The sequence below is a fragment of the Propithecus coquereli genome, unplaced genomic scaffold (assembly GCF_000956105.1).
Source record: "Propithecus coquereli isolate 6110/MARCELLA unplaced genomic scaffold, Pcoq_1.0 Scaffold10, whole genome shotgun sequence".
NCBI classification, from domain to species: domain Eukaryota; kingdom Metazoa; phylum Chordata; class Mammalia; order Primates; family Indriidae; genus Propithecus; species Propithecus coquereli.
In genome coordinates, this window is record NW_012133858.1 from 4,946,483 (window position 1) to 4,970,616 (window position 24,134).

At 49.5% G+C, this 24,134-nt stretch overlaps 1 protein-coding gene across 1 annotated transcript in view; it reads right to left on the reverse strand.

The window, feature by feature from the left end:
* MYLK (myosin light chain kinase) overlaps window positions 1–24,134 on the reverse strand; it is a 191,528-nt gene that overhangs the window by 38,276 nt on the left and 129,118 nt on the right. Inside the window, exons 20-23 of the mRNA XM_012639620.1 lie at window positions 11,475–11,525; window positions 10,578–10,705; window positions 8,515–8,668; window positions 1,000–1,302 (exon numbers count right to left, since the gene is read on the reverse strand). Of these exons, the coding sequence (XP_012495074.1) occupies window positions 1,000–1,302; window positions 8,515–8,668; window positions 10,578–10,705; window positions 11,475–11,525 (636 nt within the window). The remainder of the gene's footprint in view (window positions 1–999; window positions 1,303–8,514; window positions 8,669–10,577; window positions 10,706–11,474; window positions 11,526–24,134) is intronic.

Sequence of the window (24,134 nt, forward strand, 5' to 3'; positions counted from 1 at the left end):
TGTGTGCATTCCAGTGCTTCTCAAATGTTCACGTGCACACGAGTCCCCTAAGGCATAGGTCATGTTAAAGCGAGGTCCGGGAGGCCCTGGGAGCTGTGGGGGCTGAGAGGCTGCATTTCCAACAAGTTCCCAGGATGCCAAGGCTGCTGGTCCACAGCCCCACTCTGAATAGCAAAGCTCTGCTCTCTAGTTCTCTAAGAACCAGATCTAATCCTCTCAATCCTCTGCCTGAGATTCTTTGATGAACTTTACAATTTTACCTAAATTTCCCTTTTAGTCTTACTTTCTCTTGTTCTGTCTCACACAACATACGCCCTGGCTACACACAAGCTTCTCAAAATGCAGCACATGTCCATCACCTTGTCCCTTTGCTCAGGCTGCTTCCTCTGCGTGGATGCCTTTCCTTATCTTCCCTGCCCCTTAGAATCCTATCCCTTTTTCCAAGACTCAGTTTAAATGTCACCTCCTCTAGGAATGCTTCCTCAGTCTCCATGGCAAAATTCTCCATGCTTTCTGCTGTGTCCTCTCAGCTCTTTGTTTATGCCACTTTAATAGGGTGCATCCCATTTCATTATAGTTAGCCGAACACACATCTGTTCCCTTAGATTTTAAGCTCATTGCCTTATCTGTCTTTGTGTCCCAAGTGTCTGACACTGAGTAGACACTCAAATATGAATGCAAGAGGAGGGAGGGGATAGAAGGTGGACATAGGAACCTGAGGTCTGCCTCAGCTCCTGATTAATACACACCACCCCCTAGTGGCAGCATGCTAAAATTGCTGGTTCATTGTTTTTTTTTTTTGAAATGTCATGTGTACTTCTTTGAAAGCGTGAACCAGTATTACAACCTTGGAAATCAAGACCCCAAGACCCCAAAGGGCCCTGTCAGTCAACACTGATGTTTTGTCAGTTCCTCTGTACCCCTCTCAGTACATACATACCCAGCTCAGTCATGCGCATTTATTTCAAGTGAAATAGTAACGAAGTGAAGGCAACCTACCCTCAGATTTCTCTCCCACCACTGTGAGTTCAGACTCCTGGCTTGGCTCACTGGTTCCATACACGTTGATTGCACGCACACGGAATTTATACTCATGGTCAGGCAGCAGGTCCTGCACGTTGAAAGAGGTGCTGCGGCATGTGGCTAGCTCCTTCCACGTCTTGTCGGCAGAGTCCCAGATCTCGATGCTGTAGGATTGCACGGCGCTGCCCCCATCATACGAGGAGCCGTACCAGGACAGGGTCAGTGAGGAGCTCCGAATATCAGAGGCACAAGGTGTGCCAGCCGGGGGGTCTGGCTTATCTGGGGATAGAGAAGCACATCATTACCCCAACTCTCCAGAACTGTAAGGAAAGAACATTTTTGAGTTAGCTCTCTTGGGAGGGAGAAGCAGCCGAGGGAGCCCAAGCCAAGGTCCTTGGTCCTGGCTCTCTTTCCTCATCCACACATCACAGTTGGAGCTCTGCACAAACCCACCTGTACAGAAACCCCATGCATAACTATTTGCTTGGAGAAACCTTTTTGGGGGCTGGTTTTCCAGTCTACAAGTCATGATTTTCTGTCCTTTTCCCACATCATAAACATATTTCTCAGAGTAAACAGATCTGGGAAGCAACCCAGAAGGTGTGGACTGTTTTCTATCAAAAATATGTTTTGAGAGTTCAGTGTGTGTGTGTGTGTATGTGTGTGTCTGTGTGTCCTTCAGGCCCCAGGCCAATGACGTGTGACATGATTAGGGGTCTGTGTCCACTTTCTTTGGGACTTGGGAAAGGTCTATCCACCAAAGGCAGCATAGCACAGTGATTGGGCTCCAAAGCGAGATAGACTCAGGTTTGAACACAGATCTGTCCCCATTCAGCAGCTGCTAATCACTCTGTGCCTCAGTCTCCTCATCTGTAAAATATGGGTAATAATAGCAATTGGATTACAAGGTTGTTGTGAGAAATTCTTAGAAAGTGGCTGGCTTGACTAGTCATTATGTCATCATTATTGTAGGAGTTTCTGTTTAACTTTATAATATATAAAAAAATTACTCCTACTCTACCTTTTTTATTCTCCTATGAGAATAGGACTGGTATAAATTGAGATGAAGAATTTCACAATGAATCTTAACATCAGCTGATTAAAAAAAATAATTTCACAAGCAAACTACAATAGCCAATCACAGCCATCCCTGACTAAGGGACGGAGACTGAGCTAAAGACAGAAATAGGTGACCTTTTTCGCTGGCTGCCTTCCCACTCAGATGGCCTGAGCTTGGAACCAGTCGTGCTGCCAACTTTAAGTCAGATCATGATAGCCCATTCTTTAATGAGGTTCTTGAATTTTGCTGATTTTTTAATTGCTTATCTGAACGAAACTCTTCTATTTTTTAGATTTAGTTTCTGCAGATGGTTGGTTAGTTACACGTATCTGTGTTTAGTAGCCTTTCATTTCCCCCAGTGCAGCTTAAGTTCATGGCGCTGCACAAACTTGCAATTAAAACCATGCTTTTGCCGGGCACAGTGGCTCACGCCTGTAATCCTAGCACTCTGGGAGGCCGAGGAGGGAGGATAGTTTGAACTGAGGAGTTTGAGACCAGCCTGAGCAAGAGCAAGACCCCATCTCTACAAAAAATTAGCTGGGCATGGTGGCGTGTGCCTGTAGTCCCAGCTATTTGGGAGGCTGAGGCAGGAGGATCGCTTGAGCCCAGGAATTTGAAGTTGCTGTGAGCTATGATGACACTGCTGCATTCTAGCCAGGGTGACAGAGTGAGACTCTGTCTCAAAAAACAAAACAAAATGAAAAAAAACTATGCTTTTAAGCTATGTGAACTCCAGTCAGTGAATTTGAAACCAGTTTGTTTGCCTGTCTTTCTCATTCGGAAAATGGGGCTAATATGTACCTACCTCTTAGGGTGTTTGCAAGCATCAAGTAAGCAAACGCTGACAGGTCAAGTACTTGACTCCTACTATCCCACCCTCACCAAGGCAGGAAGGCCAAAGAGAATTCCTGCAAATGACCCTGTGTATCTGGGGAAGAAAAAAGTCTGCATGTGCGCATACATGTACATATCCATGTGCATATCCATTTTCATACACATATGCATATCCATGCATGTTCATTCTCACCGCCTCCCCCCCGACACATCCCGCCCTGCTGCGTCCACATTCCAGCCCAGAACACGCCACCCAGAAACGGTCTGTCCCCAACAACCCAGGCCTAGACCTCGCCGCAGGATCGACGCTGGGATTGTGACAGAGCCGCTTCCCAGCGTCAGCAGTCGCGCCGAGGCCTCCTGTGGTGGAACCACTTTCACTGTTGTTTAATATGTTCTCTTAGAAAAACTGTTTGTTCTGAAAGATATATTGGTCTTTTTAGAAACATTTCTGGTGTTGGCTAAGATGTTTATTGCTGTAAACTCTCTTAGAGACAAGTGGTTCAAGTCCTCTCCAGACCCAGCTAAGGAAGGAAAAAAGCCTAAAGAGGATGCAGGGGCAGACTCACTGCTCCCTGCGAGAAGCTGCTTGGAAACATGTGGCGGGACGTGTTCGGAGTCACGTGGGCTCAAATAGCGAATGCAGATGCGTTCTGCCGGCCGGCCTTGTCCCCTCGGCTGTGGTCGAGAACACCGAGAAATGGGTATTGCGGCAGAGGTACCATTTGTACCCTACCCTGTCACACCTGTCTCCTGGCTGAAAAGGAGAACTTCTATATGACATGTGTCAGTGATATCTCAGTCCTGTAGCACAAGACAAGCTGCAAAATTTGCGGAGGGGGACTTTAATTTTAAGTGACACTTTCGAGGAATCCGATACCAAATTTAGGATTTCAGAAAACACCCAAGTCTGAAGTCTCGTGAGGTTGGAAGTCCTTCCCCGATACCTGCCCTTAGAGCCACGGGCTGCACCCGATGCTTTCTGTTCTTTCCCACCTACAGAGCCCCACATGGAGGCTGAACTAGCGAGCGGTGACACCCTCAAAATGCAGCACCGCCATGGGGCTCTCTTCCAGACCAAAGACAGACACACTCAGACTGCGAGGGAACCCTGGGCAATGTCTGGCAAACAGAGGCTGGCTCTGAGTCTAGGGCCCAGAGCTCCACACTTCCTCTGAATTCTCCCAGGGCTCCCTGGAGGCTTTTGAGTAACAGAATAGGAAGCTTGGCTGAGTCTAAAAGAAGGGTCCCTGATGGAGCCAGCTCCAGGATTTTCTGCTCAGCAAATGTTCTCCTTCCTGGGAACACAGAGGATCTCATCCTACAGCTTACCACCAGAGTCGCCTCCCTCTTGGTGTCTGTGCTTGCATGTCTGAAGATGACCGTGGCTGCATCCAGCCCTGCCTGGACGTCCCTTCACTGGGACTTCAGCAGCTGCTGGGGGGGCCCAAAGTGGTCAACTGCCTGGATCATCCTCGCCCCCAGGAAATGGGCCCTCGGTGGCTAAGGCACTCTGCTTACCAAGGAAACTCAGCTAGTCCGTGGCAGAGCCAAAATGAGATTCTGAAAGTCTCTGGACCCCCCACTGCAGGGCCTGGTACCTTCCAATCTCTCAGGCCAAATGAGACCAAGGGCTCATCTTGCTTAAGCCTGAGCTGAGCACTACGAAGGGAAATCTCCTACCCTTAAAAATCACGAGAGTTCCAAATGCAGATAGCATTTGAAGATTATTGGGCATCTGGGGTTCTCTCTACTTTGTTTTTCCCCATAATATGCTGTAATAATAATAAAAAAAAGATATGCAGAGAGACCTGTTTTTCCTATGCTGGGTGAGTGACACTCAGGAATCCATCTGAGTCGTGCTGCTGTCTCCCGCTGTGCTCCAGAGCAGCCCTCCCTCCCTCAGGCCACAGACTGGGGGCACCGGCACAGGAAGAGGCTAGGAGCATTGCAAATTCCTGTGCTGCCTTTTAAAATATAATAATAATGTCTCTAAAATAGCTAAACATCATTCATTTAAATTAACTGGGGGAAAGGTTGGTTTTATTATCATTTTAAAAACAGGAGTCACAGACTATCTGAAAAGAAAGTAGTCCTTTAAAGATTATACAATAAGATGCTGGTGCGGTAGCTGACTCCTATAATCCCAGCACTCTGGGAGGCCGAGGTGGGAGGATTGCTTGAGCTCAGGAGTTCTAGACCAGCCTGAGCAAGAGTGAGACCCCATGCTACCAAAAATAGAAAAAACTAGCTCGGTGTGGTTGTGCACACCTGTAGTCACAGCTGTTTGGGAGGCTGAGGCAAGAGGATTGCTTGAGCCCAGGAGTTTGAGGATGTGATAAGCTATGATGATGCCACTGTACTCTAGACTGGGTGACAGAGAGACTCTGTCTCAAGAAAAAAAGATAAGAGAATTTTACTGCTAACAAGCAGAAGTTGTGTTACACTGCCCTTATTTAGCTGGTCTGTAAATGGATGCTTCTTAAGTGTGTGAAAACTGTCCAGTGTAGGCCAAATGATTCCTGTTTTATCTCATTTATGTTTTACATCTACTTAATAAGCCCTGATCAGATAATACACAGATGTCCCTGGAGATGCACAGGTAAATCTGAGCTTAATCCAGGTTTACCTTGGACTAATGCTACATTCACGGGCTCTGAATGAATGTGGCTTTGCTTAGCCATCAATGTGGTCCTCATTTTATTGAGCAATTCTATTCTTAGCCCTGCGAGGGGGAAGCAGACAGAAAGCCCCGTCCTCCTCCATTCCATTCCCCTCCCAGGACGGCATTTAACATGCTGCTCCTGCCAGCTGGCGGGCAGCCACACCAATGGCCCTGTCAGCACTGGCCGTGGAGAATAAGAAACTAAACCATAAAAGGCCAGAACTGCAGCCCGTGCAGTGGTGACGGGGGCGGGGAGTGTGTGGCACCGTGCAGGAGCTGGCCACGGTGGGGGCAGGGGGCACTGGTTACAGGAAAGCAGTGCAAAGGAGCTGACCCCACAGTTACAGGCAGGGGCAGACGAGAGAGAATGCCGAGGAAAAGTAGAACCTGACGCTTGCCAGCAGGACAGGAGCGTAGGCTTAAACCAGTACGTGGTAGGGTCTAAGTGCAAAGCCAGACTGGACCACTAGCGCCAGCCCTCCAGCACCCTGACTCCTTGGGGGAAATTACTGACGTAGCCCCTGGAGTCACCAGGGAGAGGTGGAGGGGGAGAGAGAGAGAGAGGGAGAGAGTGAGGGAAGAGTCCCCCTCCTCCTTCGAAGATGGAAACCCCATTGCCTACTAGTATGTGGGCCTTCCCAGATCTAAAGCTCCTGACCTGAGGAAACGAGAGAGAGGGGGTCAGAGGAAGACAAAGGGAAAAGAGGGGAAGGGGACAGAGTGACAGACACCGATGAAGTGACAGACATGGATGAAACAGCATGGCATGAAGAAGCAAGGCTGGGGAGAGGAGCTGGGCAAGAGAGAAGGCAAACAGAAATACAGAACGCTGTGGGATGGGAAGTGATGCTGAAGCTTGGTCCTCTGGGAATTCCCTCTCCCAGGTCCCCTGTGTCCAGTGACAGTCCTCCAGGGGTTCTTCAGTACTTCCTGTCCAGGGATTGAGGCTGGGGCCACCACAGTCTGTTCTGGTAGCGGGCCAGGGCACGGTTCACTGGCTGCCTCTCTTGTCTTCCCACCTCTGCTTTGCTTTGTCCTCACCTCTTCCCGATTCACCTGGTTGGACAAGGACGTCCTCTTCTCCAACTGCTTAGGGCTGGAGGGAGATGCTACAGGGCTTCCCAGGGCTCAGGGTGAGAAAAATCGGGGGAAGGACATCCACAACTCCGTGGCATGTGGACAGTTTCCTCAAAGGCCCACATGTCCCCCTGAAGATGAATTTTCCAGCCAGAAGTTTCCTTTACCTTTTGGGACCTTCTGCACCCACGTCACACTACTGTGAGTGGCATCTGGAGGACAGGCGTTTTAGAGCTCCCGAGAGCTACTTCCCACTTGGCCCTGATACGCTGTGTTCCTTGGCTTATGCTGGTCCTTGGTTTCCCCTTCGTAAGGCATGAAGCATCAATCTTTCCTGTCCATCCTAGTCCTAATGGGAGGATACCACATGAAGACCGGGGAGGAAAACTGCTTGGGAACAGAGTCAGAGAATCACAGGACGTCAGAGCTACAAGAGGTGTTAAGAGTCACTTACAACTTTCAAGTTTGTGCCTGGATATCTCCACAAGAGAGATTCCAGAGGAAGATTTCTTATCACTGTGGCCACATGAGCCCTGTTACCAACCGATCCTTTTGTTCCGTGTGCTCATATGTGTATGCACCAGGAACAAACACAGGAAAGTCTAGCAAGCAGGGAGTCAAGGTCAGGACCAGCATGCACAGTTGGGAGTTTTGTGCACTGCACACAGGGACCAAACGGGGGCATCTGGGCCAACCTCTGCTCCCCAAGGCCAGGTGGTAAGCCTGGGGTGAGGCTGGGGTGCAGCCTTTCACTCTGCCCAGTGGGTCCCCTTTTTCTAATTTTCACAAAAGTACCTTATACGCTTGAAAGCCAAGGACATAGGGAAAACCCACTTGGGTCTCATGCACATATCAGTGAACACCAGGTCAAAGACTTTCACGTACACAACATACAAAGTCCCACAAATGCAGGAGGCATGGTCTACTCTCCAGCTGTCTCCTCCTTTGCCTGTTTGTTCCTCTGCTGCCCAAGCACCTGTCACATGGGGGGACTGGAGCCAAGCATGACCGACAGCAGGAGACTGGTTAGAAAGCTATTTTGATGTTCTAGGAGAGAGGTGACCAGGGCATGAAAACAGTGATTAGGAAAGAGAGGGGAAAGTGAACTTGCGAATCAGTGTGGAGATAGACTCAGCTCAATCCTGGGCTGTATGTGATAAGGAAAAGGGAGTACAGTCAGGAATAGGAGGTCACGGTGACCTCAGAAGAGCGGTCCAGCAGACTAATGGGGTGTGGGACCACAGGGAGCTGAGGGTGCCAGGGGGTGAAGAAGCAGGGTCAGGGTAGAGACTCGCCTCCGTCACAGGTTTGGCCACAGGGTGGCTAGAGCGAGACAAAGCATCGCAGGAGTTGCTTACACACGCCTGTGCATTTAGCTAAGATGGCGACACTTACAGGCTGCTGAGGTTGAGAAGAGAGAAGCGGGGATGGGGTTGCCCTGGGGCCTGCTCCCAGAGCTCAGGAGAAGGGAGCAGCTTCAGGAGGGACAAAAGTGGACCATCCCCAGAGTCTGGAGGGTGGAGTCAGCATGGGGACAGATATAGACACCTGTAGGTGTGGGGGCCAGGAAGCTGAGCAGGCTCATGCCCGATGTCGTGCCTTTCTCAGAGGCTAGAGGCCAAGGCCTGCAGGGCGGGAGACTGGAGGAACCACCACATAGACAGTGGGGGAGGGCGCTGGCCAGAGACAAGGAAGAGGATTTCTGACCAGCACGGACCCCTCAGCTGGGCCTGGAGGACTTCAGAGTCCAGAGGCGACTGAGGGTGATGTGATCTCCTCTCTGCAGTGCGGTGAGGCCCTGAGATTCACGCATCCTGCCTTGCAGCCTTCCCACGCCCCCCAGCCCCAGACTCACCCACAACAGTGAGGTTGACCTGGGCCTGCCTGCTGCCCAGCTTGTTCTCCACCAGCAGCGTGTAGCAGCCGCAGTGCTCCTGGCGTGCAGCCAAGATGGTGAGCTTGCTGCCGTTCTCGTTGTTCTCCACTTTGATGAGGTCACTCTCCTGGATCTGGGGGTGGAGGGTGCAGCAGGAGCTGGAGCCTGGAGCCAGGAAAGGAAGGCTCCTCTCCTACTCCCCGCCCTCTCAGGGAAGCAGCTGGACAAGCTGTAGGGGCTCTGTCTGATCTGGACCCTACGCTTTCCTCAGGCCCCCTCTCCTGCACCCAGAGCCAGGCCTCCCTGAGGGTGCTCCAGCTTGGGCGGGCAGGGAGGGTGCTGAGCATGGGCAGGGTGCATGAGCTACCTCAGCACTTGCTGCTCCCAGCACACAGCTCAGGTGTGTCCCAGCCTCCCTCCACTGCTCTGGGATGGGATGGTAGAACGCGTCTGAACAGAGGCATCCATAAAGCCTACCCCAGCAGGTTCGGACCTCTTCTGTGCTATCCAGTACAGTAGCCACTAGCCACATGTGGCCATTTAATTAGTTAAGTGGAAACAACCCAAGTGTCCATCAACTGATGAATAGATAAACAAAATGTGGTCTATCCAGACAATGGAATATCGTTCATTCATAAAAAGGGATGAAGTACTGATTCATGCTATAACATGGATGAGCCCTGAAAACATGCTAAGTAAAAAGAAAAAGCTATACACAGAAGATGAACTACTGTATGATTCCATTTATACAAAATGTCTAGAATAGGCAAATCTATAGAGACACAAAGCAGGTAAGTGGTTGTCGGGGGTTGGGAGAAAGGGAGGAATGACTGCTAATGGGGCTGGGGTTTCTTACTGTGGCGAGGAAAATATTCTATAATTAGATAATGATGATGCTTATACAACCCTGTGAATATTCTAAAAACCATTGAATTGTACATTTTAAGAGGGTGAATTTTATGGCGGATGAATTATATCTCTACAAAGCTGTTATAACTATTTTAATTAAAATTAAAAATTCAGTTCCTCAGTTACACTAACCACATTTCGAGTGTTCAGCAGGCACATGTGGCTAGTGGCTACCACACTGGATGGCACAGATACAGAACAGTTCCATCACTGCAGGAAGTTCTGATGGGTAGAGCTGGAACTTGGCTAAACGTCCCTGAAAAGTGATGAGATTTCACCTATCTCAGATGACAGTAGCCCAGACACAGCTCAGGGCAAATGTACTCTGGAACACTAAAGGCTAGCTGCTCATCTCCATCTTTGGAGACCAACCCCACTTCCCTCCGTGGTAGTACTAGCTGCTCACCTCCGGACCTAGGACAATTTGTATGGTTTGGAAACAGCACCAGAGGGTTCGGAACAAACCTTCATCCCTTCTATGGAGTTCCTGAGCCTGTGCCAGCCCGCCAGCCCAGGTCTCTGCTGATCCTGCATGCAGGCACACGCCACCAACATGACGTCGGTGGAACAGCCAGGCTCCCCAAGCTACCCCACAAGCTAGTTGTTTGGGAATTCAAAAACTTTTTTTTCCATATGAACCATTTTTATCAATTGTAGCTATATTTCTGGTTCAGTAAGCCAAAATTCTATTTACTGTATAATTTATCTGTTCAAATATTCAGATTCACTTTTCTCCCTTCAGCACATGGGACGTTTAAGCTGGTATCAGATAGGAATCAGTGGGCTGGCACAGGTCACAGAAAGCTCACGGAATCCAGGAGGTCATTAGGTCACTGGTTTGATTTTCCTGACTCTGAGTAGGATTCTAGACTGCAATGGCAAAATCAGGTGGGGGCCATGGATGGCTTCTATTTTTTCCTTCACATTTTTCTCTACTATACAGATTGTAGTAGCCGGGGCTTTTTGGTAGATTCAGAAGAAAAGGTTAGGGAGCACTCAGGCTTGGTGGGTGGGTGAGAGTGTCTCCCATCTCCAAAGCGATGAAGACTGAGGCCATCCCATTATAGCACCACTCATCCCTTTCAGCCCAGGGGCTGTGGGGTGTTCTCGGGCCACCCCCTTCCGTCACTGACCTGCTTTCGGAACTTCATCCAGGTACAGGTGATGGGCTGGGTGCCTGCCACTTTACCAAACAGCTCCACTGACTCTCCCGCGCGCACCTTTTGGTCCTCAGGAAACTGGATGATCTGAGCAGGCATTGCTGAGAGGAGAGGGCAGAACGTGAGTGAGGAGGGAGCCTCTGACCTTCTGATCTCACTGGGCGCTACTGTCCACAGTGGTCTGTTGGCTCCTGTCTCAGCTTCCAGACCCTTCGGGGGACAGCTGAGGGCACTGACCCCTGCTCCAAAACATGTGAGTTCATGGACCAGTAGGCTTGTTCATCTCTTTATTCTGGTTCCCCCAGAAGTGACCCACACCATTTACACGGCAGCATTCTCCGTTTATTAGTTGTGCTGGAATTTGAGTCTTACCCTAATTTTTTGAGTCAATATCCTAATTCACTTATTCATTAAGCAGCACCTTGCCTTCTAACCTCTAGGTCACCCTGGCTGACAGGCTCAATGTCACATCCTCAAGTGTCTTTCAACAGGAAACAGACAAGGGCTCCATATAACAAGGATGCACAGAGCAGAGCAAAGATGGCATCCCGTGAGCCTCCTCCGCAAGGGGCAGCATGGAAGCCGGTGGGGACAGAGTTGCATAGAAGGGGAGGAAAGCTGCCAGTCCCTTGCAAAGCTGTCCACACAGGGGAGGCAGAGGAAAAGACGGAGCAGTGGAGGGGGGAGGGGCTGGGCCATGCAGAACTGGCTCACAGAACATATTCTCCTGAACAATGCAGAGCTTGAATTGGGGTCGGTGGGGTGTCTCCTGGGGTCACATACCCAGGTGGTCAGTCTAGCAGGGTAAAGAATAAAAACCCCCTATGACAGATGACTCCTCTGTCCCCAGATACTGCTGTGGCCAATTACCTGCCTTTGGAGGTGTCTTGGGGGCAGGTTTCTTTTTCACAGTTGCATCACCTGAAACAAAGAAGTTTACAAGTTATTTTCCATAGTTTTTTCACAAAGCTCCTGATCCCAGGAGGATGCAGTCTTGTCCATTGGCCCCTCATCCAGGGAGAGCCCTTGTTTGAATATGTCTGTCCAGAGATCTTCTTGCCCTCTCATACAGACAACCTCACAACCGAACGAATGTCAGTTAGCTGCCACCTCTGGAGGGGTCTCTGGAGCCTCCAGTGAGATAAAAACTGTCAAAAATGCTTAAGCTCCCATAGTCCTATTCAAAGATGATAACCCCAAACTCACTAACTACTCTTTCACTCTAACTTTCAGGAAACTCAGAGAGGAAATTATGTCAGATAGACCAACTAAAATTAGCCTTTGGTGTGGATCCAAGGGTCTCAGGCTTCCTTTGGGTCGCAGACTGTGGCCTGGCAGCTTTCATGTTTTTAAATGTTTGTTGAATGGATGAATGAATGAATGAATGAATGCTCTCCTCCCTTCCTACCCCCACTTCCTCCAAATAACTCAAATAAGAAAAATGACTCAAACAGAAAAGTTTTGCAGCACAAACCTATTCACGTGGCTAAATAACACTATGGTGCCCAGGCAAAGGTATCCTCACTGATCTTCTTGGCTGGCTCTCTCATTCCTCTCAGGTCTTTGCTCAAAAGTCATCTAACTTACTTATCCAAGTGAATGGAAAACCTACGTGCACACAAGCACCTGTACGCAAATGTTTATAGTGGCTTTATTTATAATTGCCCAAAACAAGAAGGTATCCAAATGTCCCTCCCCTGACAAATGGAGGAACTATGGTCCACCGACACCATCGGTAAAAAGGAATGAGCCTGAGCAAGAGTGAGACCCTCTCTCTACAAAAAATAGAAAAATTAGCCGGGTGTGGTGGCACGTGCCTGTAGTCCCAGTTACACCGGAGTCTGAAGGCAGGAGGATCGCTTAAGCCCAGGACTTAGAGATTGTTATGAACTATAATGATGCCATTTGCACTGTAGCCTGGGCGACAGAGCGAGACCTTGTCTCAAATAAATAAATACATAGGAACAAAACTACTGATATGCACAATGTGGATGAATCTCAATGATTTCTCTTTCTTTTGTGCTCAGAGAAGCCAGACTCAAAAGGCTACATGCTGTATGATCTACTTATATGACAGTCTAGAAAAGGCAGAACTACAGAGATGGAGAACAGATTAATGGTCGCCGGAGGTGGGGTGGGGAGCAGCTGACTACAGAGGGGCACAGGGAAGTATTTCGAGTTGATGGGACTGTATCTTGACTGTGGCCAAGTCCCTTGATTATATGAGTTTGCCAGGACTCACAGAACTGCATACTAAAGAGGGTGAAGTTTACTATAGGGAAGTTATACCTAATATAAAAAGTGGGGAAAAGCCACTTCACCAGTGAGATTATCCCTAAGCACCCTATATAACAGCAGCCCTGGCACTCCCTATCATCCCTACCCTGCATTATTATGCCCCCGTGGCACTGGTCACCACATGACAAACTATATATTTACCTATTTATTTACTCTCTAACCTTCCGCTCCCCCTAGACTATAAGCTTTGTGAAGGCAGGGCCTTTTTTTTGTTCACTGCTGCATAGCCAATGTGCCCGGCACATAGTAGGCACTCAGTAACTATGTGTTGAATGAGTGAGCCAGTTAATAGTAACAATCATTCATCCACACAGCTTCACACTGCACATTCCAGAGAAGCAGGGCCACGTCCCGGTTTGGATATGGGGTTGCTCTGTGAACACAGGGGAGTTGGCTGACTACTGCATTATTAGCTGTGCATTTCTACACTGGCAAGAGCGCTGTTACCCAGCTGAACACCCTCGGAGGACTGTTGGAAGGAGGTGATCCCTGACAGGAGCACTCTGCGATCACAGAGCTGAGGACTACCAGCAGTGCAATCAATTAAGCCCGGGGGAGGGCTGCTTCCACCAAGCTCGCCGCCATTACCGATCCATCCGTCCATCTCCAGGTTTACTGAGGGCCTAACATGTGCCAGGCAAATGCCGATCAGTACACACTACTAACCAGGGTGCTGAGGAGAAAACCAAACAAACGTAAGAAATCAGGGCTCGAGGACTTAAAGGTCAGGACGTGTGGTCCACAGGAAAGGCTTTTTTCCTTTAGCCATCATGGACATTTATAAGACAACTGGCAACATTTGAATGAGGTCAATAAATTAGATGACAGCATTGCATCAGTGTTAATTTTCTGTTTTGATTTTCAAACTGTGGCTTTATAAGAGACTGTTCCTGTTTAAAGGAAATAGACACTGAAGTATTTAGGGATAGAGGGTATTGTGCATGCAACTTGTTTCCAGACTGCTCATAAAACGTAATATATATGTATATACGTGTATATGTGTGTGGGGAGAGGAAAAGAAGGGGCTGGAAAAAGAGAAGGAGAGACAGAATATATGAATAGCAAATTCAGTAAGATGTTAACATTTGCGGAACCTGGGTGAAGGGTATACAAGAATTATTTACACTATTTTTGTAACTTTTCTGTAAGTCTGAAATTATTTCGAAATAAAAGTTAAATAGAAAGTTAAAAAAAAAGTGTTGTCCATGATGTGGCTATTCAAATGCAGGAGGAAGGGAGGACACTGCGGGCCGACGACATGGTCAGAAGGCTGAGAGGTGGGCACGGGCAGACCTGAGAGTGAAGGAAATCTGAACTGGAGAAGGGAGAAGAGCCTGCGGTCGGGAACAGACAGCACTCGGAGTTCAGAGGTGGGTGATGTTTGGCGGGGGCTGGTCAGAGCCCAGGGCTGGTACTGGAGTACAGTAGTATGATCACAGTGTGCAATTCAAATGAAAGAAAATTAAAAATTGAGTTCCTCAGTCACACTAGTCACATTTCAATTGCTCAACAGCTATACATGGTTAGTGGCTATCACATTGTGCAGACTTAGCTCATTTCCATCATCACAGAAAGTTCTAGTGAATAGTGCTGGTCTTAATGCTGAGCTTGAGAGTTAGGCCTGCGTGAACAGGGCATCCTGACACAAGCAGCATTAGATTGGGCTCGAGGTCCCCTACAGCTCTCTCCGACAATTCAGGGACAGACATCCACGCAGGAGGCTGTTGTTATACCTTGCAAGGCCCTGATCAAGATCCATGCAAAAAAGAAGATACAAATGAGAGACAGAGGAAAAACTAAAAGAATTTAGGGGGCTAAACAAGAGGGAGGTACAGAAATTACCTTTGAATTTCTTGCTTAGCTACACGGGGAAAATCGTATTGAAGGAATATGAAATTTAGCAGGGAAAGATGAGTAGTTTGGCTTTGTCAATGAATTTGGTAGATGAAAAAAATTGAATCTGTGTGTAGGCTAGAAGCTCAGGATCAGAATTGTGGAGAGAGGTTGGTGGAGACAAGAGTGAAAGATTCCAGATGAAACACGCAGTTTTGAAGGAATGTGTGAGGACGGGTCAGTCCTCTGCGGAAAGAGAATGCAGTGACAGATGGGAAGGGGCAGGGTCTGACCCCAGGCAGTGCCCACAGGGAGAAGCTGGGATGAAGAAGAGGGCTCGGGAAGGACCCCAGAGAAGGAGGAATGTCCCTGCAGCAAGGACAGAAGGGGACAGACTCTGGGAAGGGCTCCAGGTGACCAGCAGGGAGTGACGGTGACACAGCAAAGGCCAGGCTCCGTGGACTGTGTGGTCCAAAGTCACTCCAGAGGAGCCTCTCAAGGAAATGGGGGAGTCAGCTAGTCGGTCAGAATTCTGAGGTGAAGGACAAAGAGAAACAGGGTGACAGAAGAGGAAATGTCAAGCTAAGGTTTCTTCTGAGATGAGAGAGAAGAGAGAAGACATGTGAGAAGGCCAGGAGTGAGGGGAGGGGGAGAGCACAGGAAGCCGAGTCCCTGTGGGGGCACCAGCTGGGCCATGGGGCACCTGTGCCTGGCTGAGCCACAAAGGCCCTGTGCCCCTTCTTCCAGCACTGCTGGGGAGAAGAGAGGGCTTCTGCCACAGCGGGGCCTGCTTGTCTCTGGAGAGAGAAGCCACCTGTTCAGGGGAGCTTCGTGGGCGGCGAGTGTTAATGGCTGAACTGTGTCATCCCAAATTCACATGTTGAAGCCCTAACCCCCAGGACCTCAGAATGTGATTGTATTTGGAGATAAGGCCTTAAAAGAGGGGGCAATAAGTTAAAATGAGGCCATTAAGGTAGGTCCTAATCCAATCTGACTAGTGTCCTTAAAGAAGAGATTAGGAGAGAGACAGAGAGAGAGAGAGACTAGACACACACGCAGAGGGAAGACCACGTGAAGACGTGGGGAAAAGATGGCCATTTACAACCCAAGGAGAGAGGCCTCAGAAACCTTGCTCTTGACCTTCTGGGCTCCAGAACTATGAGAAAATAAATTTCTGTTGCTTAAGCCACCAGTCTGTGGCACTTTGTATGGCAGCCCTAGAGATCTAATGCAGCTGTGGGTGGGACCCGTGGGGTGGCAGCAGGTGGGGAGAGAAGTCCCTGGGGTGGCAAACCAGGGGTTAATAAGGAGAGGGCAGTGGCACAACATGAAATCAGGGGACTTCAAAGTCCTGCCCTGTGCTTGGAGCTCTGGGTAAACCTGTGTGGCTAGAAGTAGAGCCCTACTAGTATGTGTCTTTCAGTGTTACAGTTAAATGGGATTGAAGGCCACATTTTTGTTTGTTCCATAAATTTGGAGCTACTGCTGTTTGAATTGGTTAGCATTTGAAGCTGGTTTGGTTCCTATCAGTAAAAACAACTTTAAATGTTAACAATGTTCTGTATCCTATTCTATACATATTTTATAGGACCATCTGCTGAAATCCATTAACTGTGTTTTGGGCTTACAGGGGAAAGCAGAGTCACCTGTTTCTGAAGCCAGGTTTCTAAGAGGGAGTTTCTCGCTTATCCCAACCAAACACTAGCAGGGCAGCTCATAATGTTTCCATTTTACGAAAAAGGAGACAGAGTCTCATAAAAATCAGGTGACTTGCTGGGTTCACAAAACCAGATGTGGTCGAGCTAGAAATAGGACCTAAGCCTCCTGCTGCCCAGCGTATGGCTGCCTTCTTCCTGTTCCCTCTTCCTCCAGGTGACACTCTGCTCCATCCCCACACCCAGGCCTCTGAAACCTACTCTGTCCCTTGCAGAACTGCAGAGGTGGCACAGGCTCTGGAGCTGGGCTTGGGTTCAAATACTGTCTCTGCCTGAGCTGCAGGACCTAACGCACATGATTTAACCTCTCAAAGCTCCAGTTTCCTCACTTAAAAAACGTGGGAGGAATAAATAAAATTTGTTGTAAAGAAAGTATAACATATGGTGCATACTCTAATACCAGCCCTTCCCCCCACCCTTCCCCAAACAAACAGATCCCCAGAGGACTTCTCTGTCCTCTGGGACCAATTTAGCTCCTTCAGCCATTTAGTTAGTGCGCCACACTGCTGCTCAGTTCGGCCTCACACCTGCCTGGGATCTCTCATGCTGCACCTTGCACTCTTTCTCCCCACTCCAGGAGGTAACATTCTCACTGGTCCAGATGCCCAAACTCTCAGTACTCCTTGGGTCACTAGTTTCCTCTCCTCTGGATGCACCTTCTTATTATCTTATTATTCCTGTCAGTCCTTTGCCTCTCATCCCCTTCTCTGATGCCCCAAACTTTCTGCACCAGCCATTGTTAGAGAGGAATATCCTAGAAGGAAAGTAAAACCCAATCTTCTTTTCAAACCCAATGGTGGCCACAGGCCACACGGTGGGCAGGTGCTCCCCCTCCATGGGGCTGCCCCTCTGAGGAGGGATGCAGTCCTCTCCCCCTGCAGCCAGCCCTAGGTTCCACACCACTCCCCCAACTCACACACCTGGAGTACTTCGCTCACTGCTGCTCTCAGAGTTCCTCTTTCCATCCCCTTCTCTCCCAGGCCCACACCTACACATCCAACTACCTGACCGTCATCTCCCTGGGAGATGCCAAGCACACACTGCCAGCCCAACATGTCCAAATCCAAATCCAGGATCTTCTCCCCAAACCTGCTCCTCATTCCTGTTCCTTCCGAGGCCCCCTCCCTGCCCACGTCCACTCACTAATGCCCATCAATTCCATCACCTAAGCAGCTCCTCAGGCTGCCACTTTCCGCCTTCCCACCACCACCATTCTAGTCCCAACTGGACCACCTCCTAGGCCTCTAGTTCCCTGTCCCCCTACCATATCTGTCACCCTGTGGCCAAAGTGATCTTTCTGAGATGCAAGTCTAATGTCACTTCACTGTTCAAACCTCACCAGTGGCTGCCCACTGCCACTCACGATCAAGTTCAACTCGTCTTACAAAGTCTTTGAAAGCTGTCCCTGGCTTTCATCTCCAGCCTTCTTTCTTGCTGTTCCCTCTTGGGGAACACCCTCCTGATGCCCTCAATTCTCGATATCAGTGGTTTTCAACATTTGTGATCAGCTGGAAAACTTGCTAAAAACACAGATTCTGGGCTTCCAGGTGCTGCTAATGCTGCTGGTCCCTGCACCATCCTTTTGGCGGCACTGCCCTGCACTCCACACTGAACATTTTCCAGTTCCTGCAACACTTGGCTCTTGCCTTCAGTTCTTTGCACATGCTGGTCCCTCTCCCCTGGGCTGACTCTCGCACTTTCTCCAGGCAGGTCTCGCGGCTCATGCATCACCACCACCAGGCTGGGGTCCTGCCCCTCCAAGGTGGTCCTATCACAGCACTTATCACAAGGCACTCATTGCAGAAACCTGCCCCCAACATGGCAAGCTCCCTGAGGACAGAAACAGGGTCTACCTTCTGTATTCCCAGTGCCTAGCATGGTACTTGGCACTTGCCTGATAAATAGTTACAAAAGGAGTCAATGGAACCCCTAAGTAACTCTGTTAACCTGGGAATTCCCAAGTAACATTTCACCCCAGCCCTGGGCTCTGATGCTGAGAGACATGGCCCTGGGGCTTGAATTCTTGTGCAACTTTCCACGAAAAGGAGAAGTCTCTGCTCTGTCACCTCCCGCGTCAAAACTGCCAGGTGCTAAGCCTTCCATTCTAGACAGGAGACTGAGGTTAGAAGTGAAGCAGCCCAACAAAATCATCACGAATCAAAGCTTCAAATTTGGAAACTTCCTAGGAAATCTGGAGCAGCACTAGGGAGGCCAGTCTCCTAAATATCCTCGTGAACCTTCCTTCTGCCCTGGGAGGGAGGAGGTCAGTGCCCCACAGAAGCTTCCACGCTGCTCAGTCAAAAGGTAGCTGAGTGCCTCTCTCTCAAAGACTAAAGTCAGTGGGGCAGAGACCAGAGGAAGTGTTTTCAAGATAGGTAGAGAGCCTGAAGGTAGTTCTCACAGAGTCACAAGGGTCTGAGATAATGGAAAGCAAAGGAGAATTAGGGAGCTAGCCTTACCAGCCTTGGGTACAGGGAGGTCCCTGGATCTCTGCCTCTCTGGGGACATTTCCCTTTTTAGGTAGTTAGCTAAAAATAGACATCAAACTCTTCTCAATTCCCAAAACCAGCATTAATTTTCTGCCCCTGAAAAGGGGCTCAGGCTGCATTGAACGTGGAGTGAGCATCCATCCTGTGAGGCTATATCAGAGCAGGGGGGTGGCAGGGGAGCCTGGGGGCACAAGGCTGAGTCCCACTGCCCCGTGCTGGGGCGGGTTCAGGGCCCTGGTGACTTGACCCACTCCCCCAGCTGCACACACCGGCCCCTTACAGGATGTCCTTGCAGACTTGGGGAGAAATACCAGTTGTTTTCCCCAAATTAACATCTCTGGGCAAATTTCCCACTCACCTCCCTTCATAGCGAAGGCTATTACACAAAGAAGATTCCAGAGGAACACTACTCCTCTTGTTTTTCAACATCCATTTCTAAACCACTCCTCTCCCCCCACCCCCATCAAATGGCTGTGAAAGGGACAGCCCAGTCCCGCACACAGGGCCAGCAGTGCCTGCACGGGTTGGTGGTGCCCTCCAGGCCTTCCCTGGGGTAGACTCCTCTGGCCATGTAACTGGCTTATGGGAGACACTGAGAGAGCTGAGGAAGGATGGAGGAGTGGCCGCCAGGTGGGTGGAGGTCACAGTCACACAGTGGGCATGTGTCAGGGTGCTGGGCACTAACTCTCCTCACAGACCAGCGCTGCAGCTGGGAGAAACTGGGAGTTGGCACCAACTTCCAGAAACATTCATGGAAATACCTCAGCTTCTCTCCCAGGGCCCACATGTTTCACTGTCAGACAAGCTTTGACGCCAAACCCCAACCTCTCCAGCATTCCCTTCCAGCCTTTTGAATCCTGTCAGGACTGAACATTCTCCATGACCTGCAGAGAATGTTTAAAAGAATGTTTGATCCTAGGGAAACCCTTCATGAAAACTGGACACTGTTTCTGATATCCCAAGATGCTTTCAAGTTGACATGACTTTCGGTTTTAGAGAGACAATATGGGAGGCCAAGGCAAAGATCTAAAGGTACCATAATCTGGGACGGTCCAAAGTGATCAGTGTCAGAGAGGAAGCTCAGGCCAAGGCCAGGCATGGAATACAAAGGGATGTTCCACCCGCATCATCCCTAAATCACAGCACCACGGCAGAGGCAGGGATCCCTGAAACACGGAACTCACAAACTGGCTTGAAAAATCAAGAATTTATTATAAACCTGCTCAGGGGCCAGCCAGTGAAATTTCAGAGATGGACAGGACCCAGGTCCTGCCCTCAAGTTGTAAAAGCCCCTACAGATGCCCACTGCTCGCTTTTCTAAAAGATCATCAGCTTATACAGACTGGTAGGAGGAATCTCAGAGCCCGTTACCAAACTGGCATCACCGCATCTGTATTTCCTCAAACCACTTCTTAAACCTGTCAATAGCACGTTCGCACAGGCAGCACGCTTGCCTTCCCACACACGAAATTCCCAAGAACTCCCCCAGCCACTCAGACTGCCTCCAGCTAGAACACCCTAAACCCGGCCCTTATGCTTAAGGCCTTCTTCCCTGGGGATGTTTCTGCCGCTGCGTCACCTCAGTGACATTTGCTTCAGACTCCTTCACACAACGGCTGATACGAAGGAGAGTTAGCTGACTTCACCTGAGCCACGTCACTCAAAAGCTTTCTAGCCAATGGCCTGCTGTCAGAGTTGGGAGGGCATGGGGTCCGCTGGAGAAACTTCCCATGTAACAGGTGAGGAAGCCCAGGTCCAGAGGGATGGAGAGCTTTGACCAAGCCACCTATTCAATTAGTGGGAGAACCACGACCTTCGTCTCCTGCTTTCTAGCCTGGTGGCTTCTTGCTATGCTTCGTGTCTGCATGTTGCCCAGAGGGATCATAGCAAACTGGCATCTGGACGTCCAACAGGGGTGTTCCCGCCTCCCCTGCCCTGCTCAGCTCAGGTGGAGGAGTCTTGGATGCTTCTCCCATGGGCCTGTACACTTCTCTCCTGTTCTGTCTCCAAAGGGAGGTGGGGACCCATTCGGAGCTGGAGGAGTGAGTGCAGTGCTCCAGGGGTGTTGGTATTTAATTCCCATCGTGAGGAGAAAAAGATAGCCATAAAGAACATCACTGGGCACCTGACAGAAACTGAATGTAGACCATGGATTGATTAGATAGCAGTATTGGTTCAATGTCAAATTTCCTCATTTCAATAATTGCATTGTGGCTATGTTCTTAGGAGACACACAAGGAGTCAGAAGTCAAGGGCATGATGCCTCCAATTTGGTCTAAAATGGCAGGTATCTACCTAAATGAATGAATGAATGAATGTATACCTAGAGAATGATAAAACAATAGAGCAAAATGCAAATAGGAGGTGACTCTAAAGAAAGAGTATACAAGAATTGCTTGCACTATTCTTGCAAATTTTCTATAAATTTGAAATTATATCAAAATAAGTCTCAAAAAGACAATCCCATCGAGAGGCATGCAGCAAACACACACCTGGACAGGTCTGAGATCTGGGGAAGCGTGCCAGTTGCCGCCCTCCTTCTCCCCCAGCTGTGATGGCAGTCAGACCTCTGCCAGCCCTACCAGCCGGTCCCCTGCCCCCTCCTGCTGCCGCCTATGGGCTGGGGACAGTACAAAGAATGGCCCCGAGACTATGGCAAGGCACAGGGGCTTGTGGAGGGAACACAGAGGGTTGGCATCACAGTTCCACACCTTGCTAGCTGTGAGACCTGGGCAGGACAATTCAGTTCTCTACAGCTCAGTTTTGCTCATCTGTAAAGTGGGAACAACTACCTGTAGCACCATTGAGACCCAGCTGAAGTGACACAGATCGAGGTACTTGGTAAACTCTGATCCTGAGTCAGGCGCCCTCGCAACACGCGCACTAGCATCTGTGCGGTTTCCCCGCCAAGCCCTGGTGGCCTCCCCTCCCCCTCCAATGTCATCATTCCTCTGGAACCAAACCACATCAACTGCATTCCTCTTCTCCTTCAAAACCTATCCTGGAGCTTTCCTCATCCTGACATCTTCCCAAACTACCCCCACCTCCTTCCTGTGCTTGTGAGTTGGTGTCTGGCCTACTGTGCTTCCGTCAGTTTCTCTCGTCCTGTCCCTTGCTTGGGTTGGGGCTGATGCACCTGGCTTTCCCTCACACTCCTCAGTGCTCGGCAGTGGGGCTCCCAGGGCTCCCAGCCCAGGAGTGGGTGCGTGTTGTTCATGCCAACAACTGACAGCTTGCTCAGAGGACTGGACATTCAACCCAAGGGGTGTGCAGACAGGGTTTGGCCACGATTGGTTTGACGAGAAAATCACTCTGCCTTCCCTTAGGAGGTGTGGATTTCCTCCTTAGATTAGGAACTTCTTAGTCCCTGGCAAAAATGAACCCGTACACTCATGGAATCAGAGAAAGGCAAGTTGCAGGGCTGTAGAGACTGCTGATCTCATCTCTGTGGGGAGGAAAACCCAACTGATGTATTTGCGCATATATATATATATATATATACACACACATATATATAAATGCACAGAAAAAAGTAACAAGGTGAATATATTTGGGGGGTGAGTGGAAGTGGGGGTAGATGAAAGAAGACTTTCACATTATACTTGGTATATTTCTGTACTGCTTAAAATGCTTACGTAAGAATGTGTACATATATTTATGTAATTAATAAACAATAAAAATTAATCCCCAAAAGGGAGAAAAGAACTGGGGTGCAGACCTAAAAGCCCCTTCATTTCCCATCTCTGGGCAGCCACCTTCTCAGGAGGCCCTGGGGAACAAAGCCTCGTGGTGTCCCTCAGGCAGCCAGGCTGCAGGCTTCTGAAGGACAAGCACACAGTGTGTGAGCAGGTAGAGGCATCCAGAACCACCTGCTACTGCTCTCGGTGCCAGGTAACAGGTCTGGGGTGATGGGCTGGATGGATGGGCAGGCAAAGGGATGCCAAGTGGCCACTGCTGCACATGGAGACACCCCTCATCCTCTTGGGGGAAGACGTTTGTACCTTCAACGCAGAGGCTCTCTATACAGAGTGACATCCCCTCGTGCAGGCCGGCAGCGCCTGCTGGAGTTAATCCAGGCGTGACCTTGGTGTGTGTTTTCTGCAGAGATGAAGCCCTTCTGCCAGCCTTGCTCCTGCCCGCTTAGCCCCCTGCCGGACTGAGCCCCCTTAGCTCCTGTTGACTGCTTCCAGCCTCACACCACAGGGAGCCGATGATGTCGGCGTGAGGGGCTCCCAGGTGGCTCCACATGTAACAGAGGCAGTAGGGGAGCCCCCTTCTGGGCTGGGCACCGGGCTTCTCCCTGGAACAGCTGGTGTCTAGTGTGACGGCACACGGGAGTGACCCGGGAACTTAAACAAATACTGAAGCTCCCACCCCCGAGATTCCTATTTAATTAGTCTGAGGTGCAGCCCAGGTGGCGCAGCATTTGAAAAGCTCCCCAGGTGAATCTAGTATCTAGCCAAGGGTGCAAGGCACTGTTCCAGCGTCGGACGATGACAACTTGTCGGGGGTTTTCCACAGCCTGCTGTTCTCCAGGGTAGAGGGCCCAGCTCCTGCTCTGCTCACTGTCGGAGCTTGTTTTTTTCTTCCACAGCCCTGCTCTGACCCCACCTCACCTCCTTCAGGATCTCCCTGGAGTCAATGTGCTGGGGCCGAAGGCAGGAGGCTGCTGACCTTCAGCCCCACACCTGCACTGCCACTTTTGTCCCCAGGGGTGGGGGACAGCCATGTCATGCCACAAATTCATAATCACTGGTGCTCTCCCTACATCCTATGTCTCTTCTACTCACATTTTCCTGTAACTACTATAGCATGGGCCCAAGGAATACTCTTGGAAAATAAAATTATTAACCCATTTTTACCAGGCTTTTTCTTAGAATTATTCATACATTTCCAACAATTTATTAAATGTCCACTCTTGATAATCTGAGCCTCCCCACTTTGATTAAATATCCATGAGAAATTATAATTCCAATCTGGCTGCCCCAACACACTAAAGGCTGAGTACCCCCTGACGGTCTGGCTGGGGTATGTTCAAGGAACCCAAGTTCATCAAGAGGAAGGTAAATAAGTTGTTTTAAAAAGAAATGGACCTGATACCAAAACCAGGAAAGGACACAACACAAAAGGAAAACTACAGACCAATATCCCTTATGAATATAGATGCAAAAATTCTCAACAAAATTCTAGCTAAC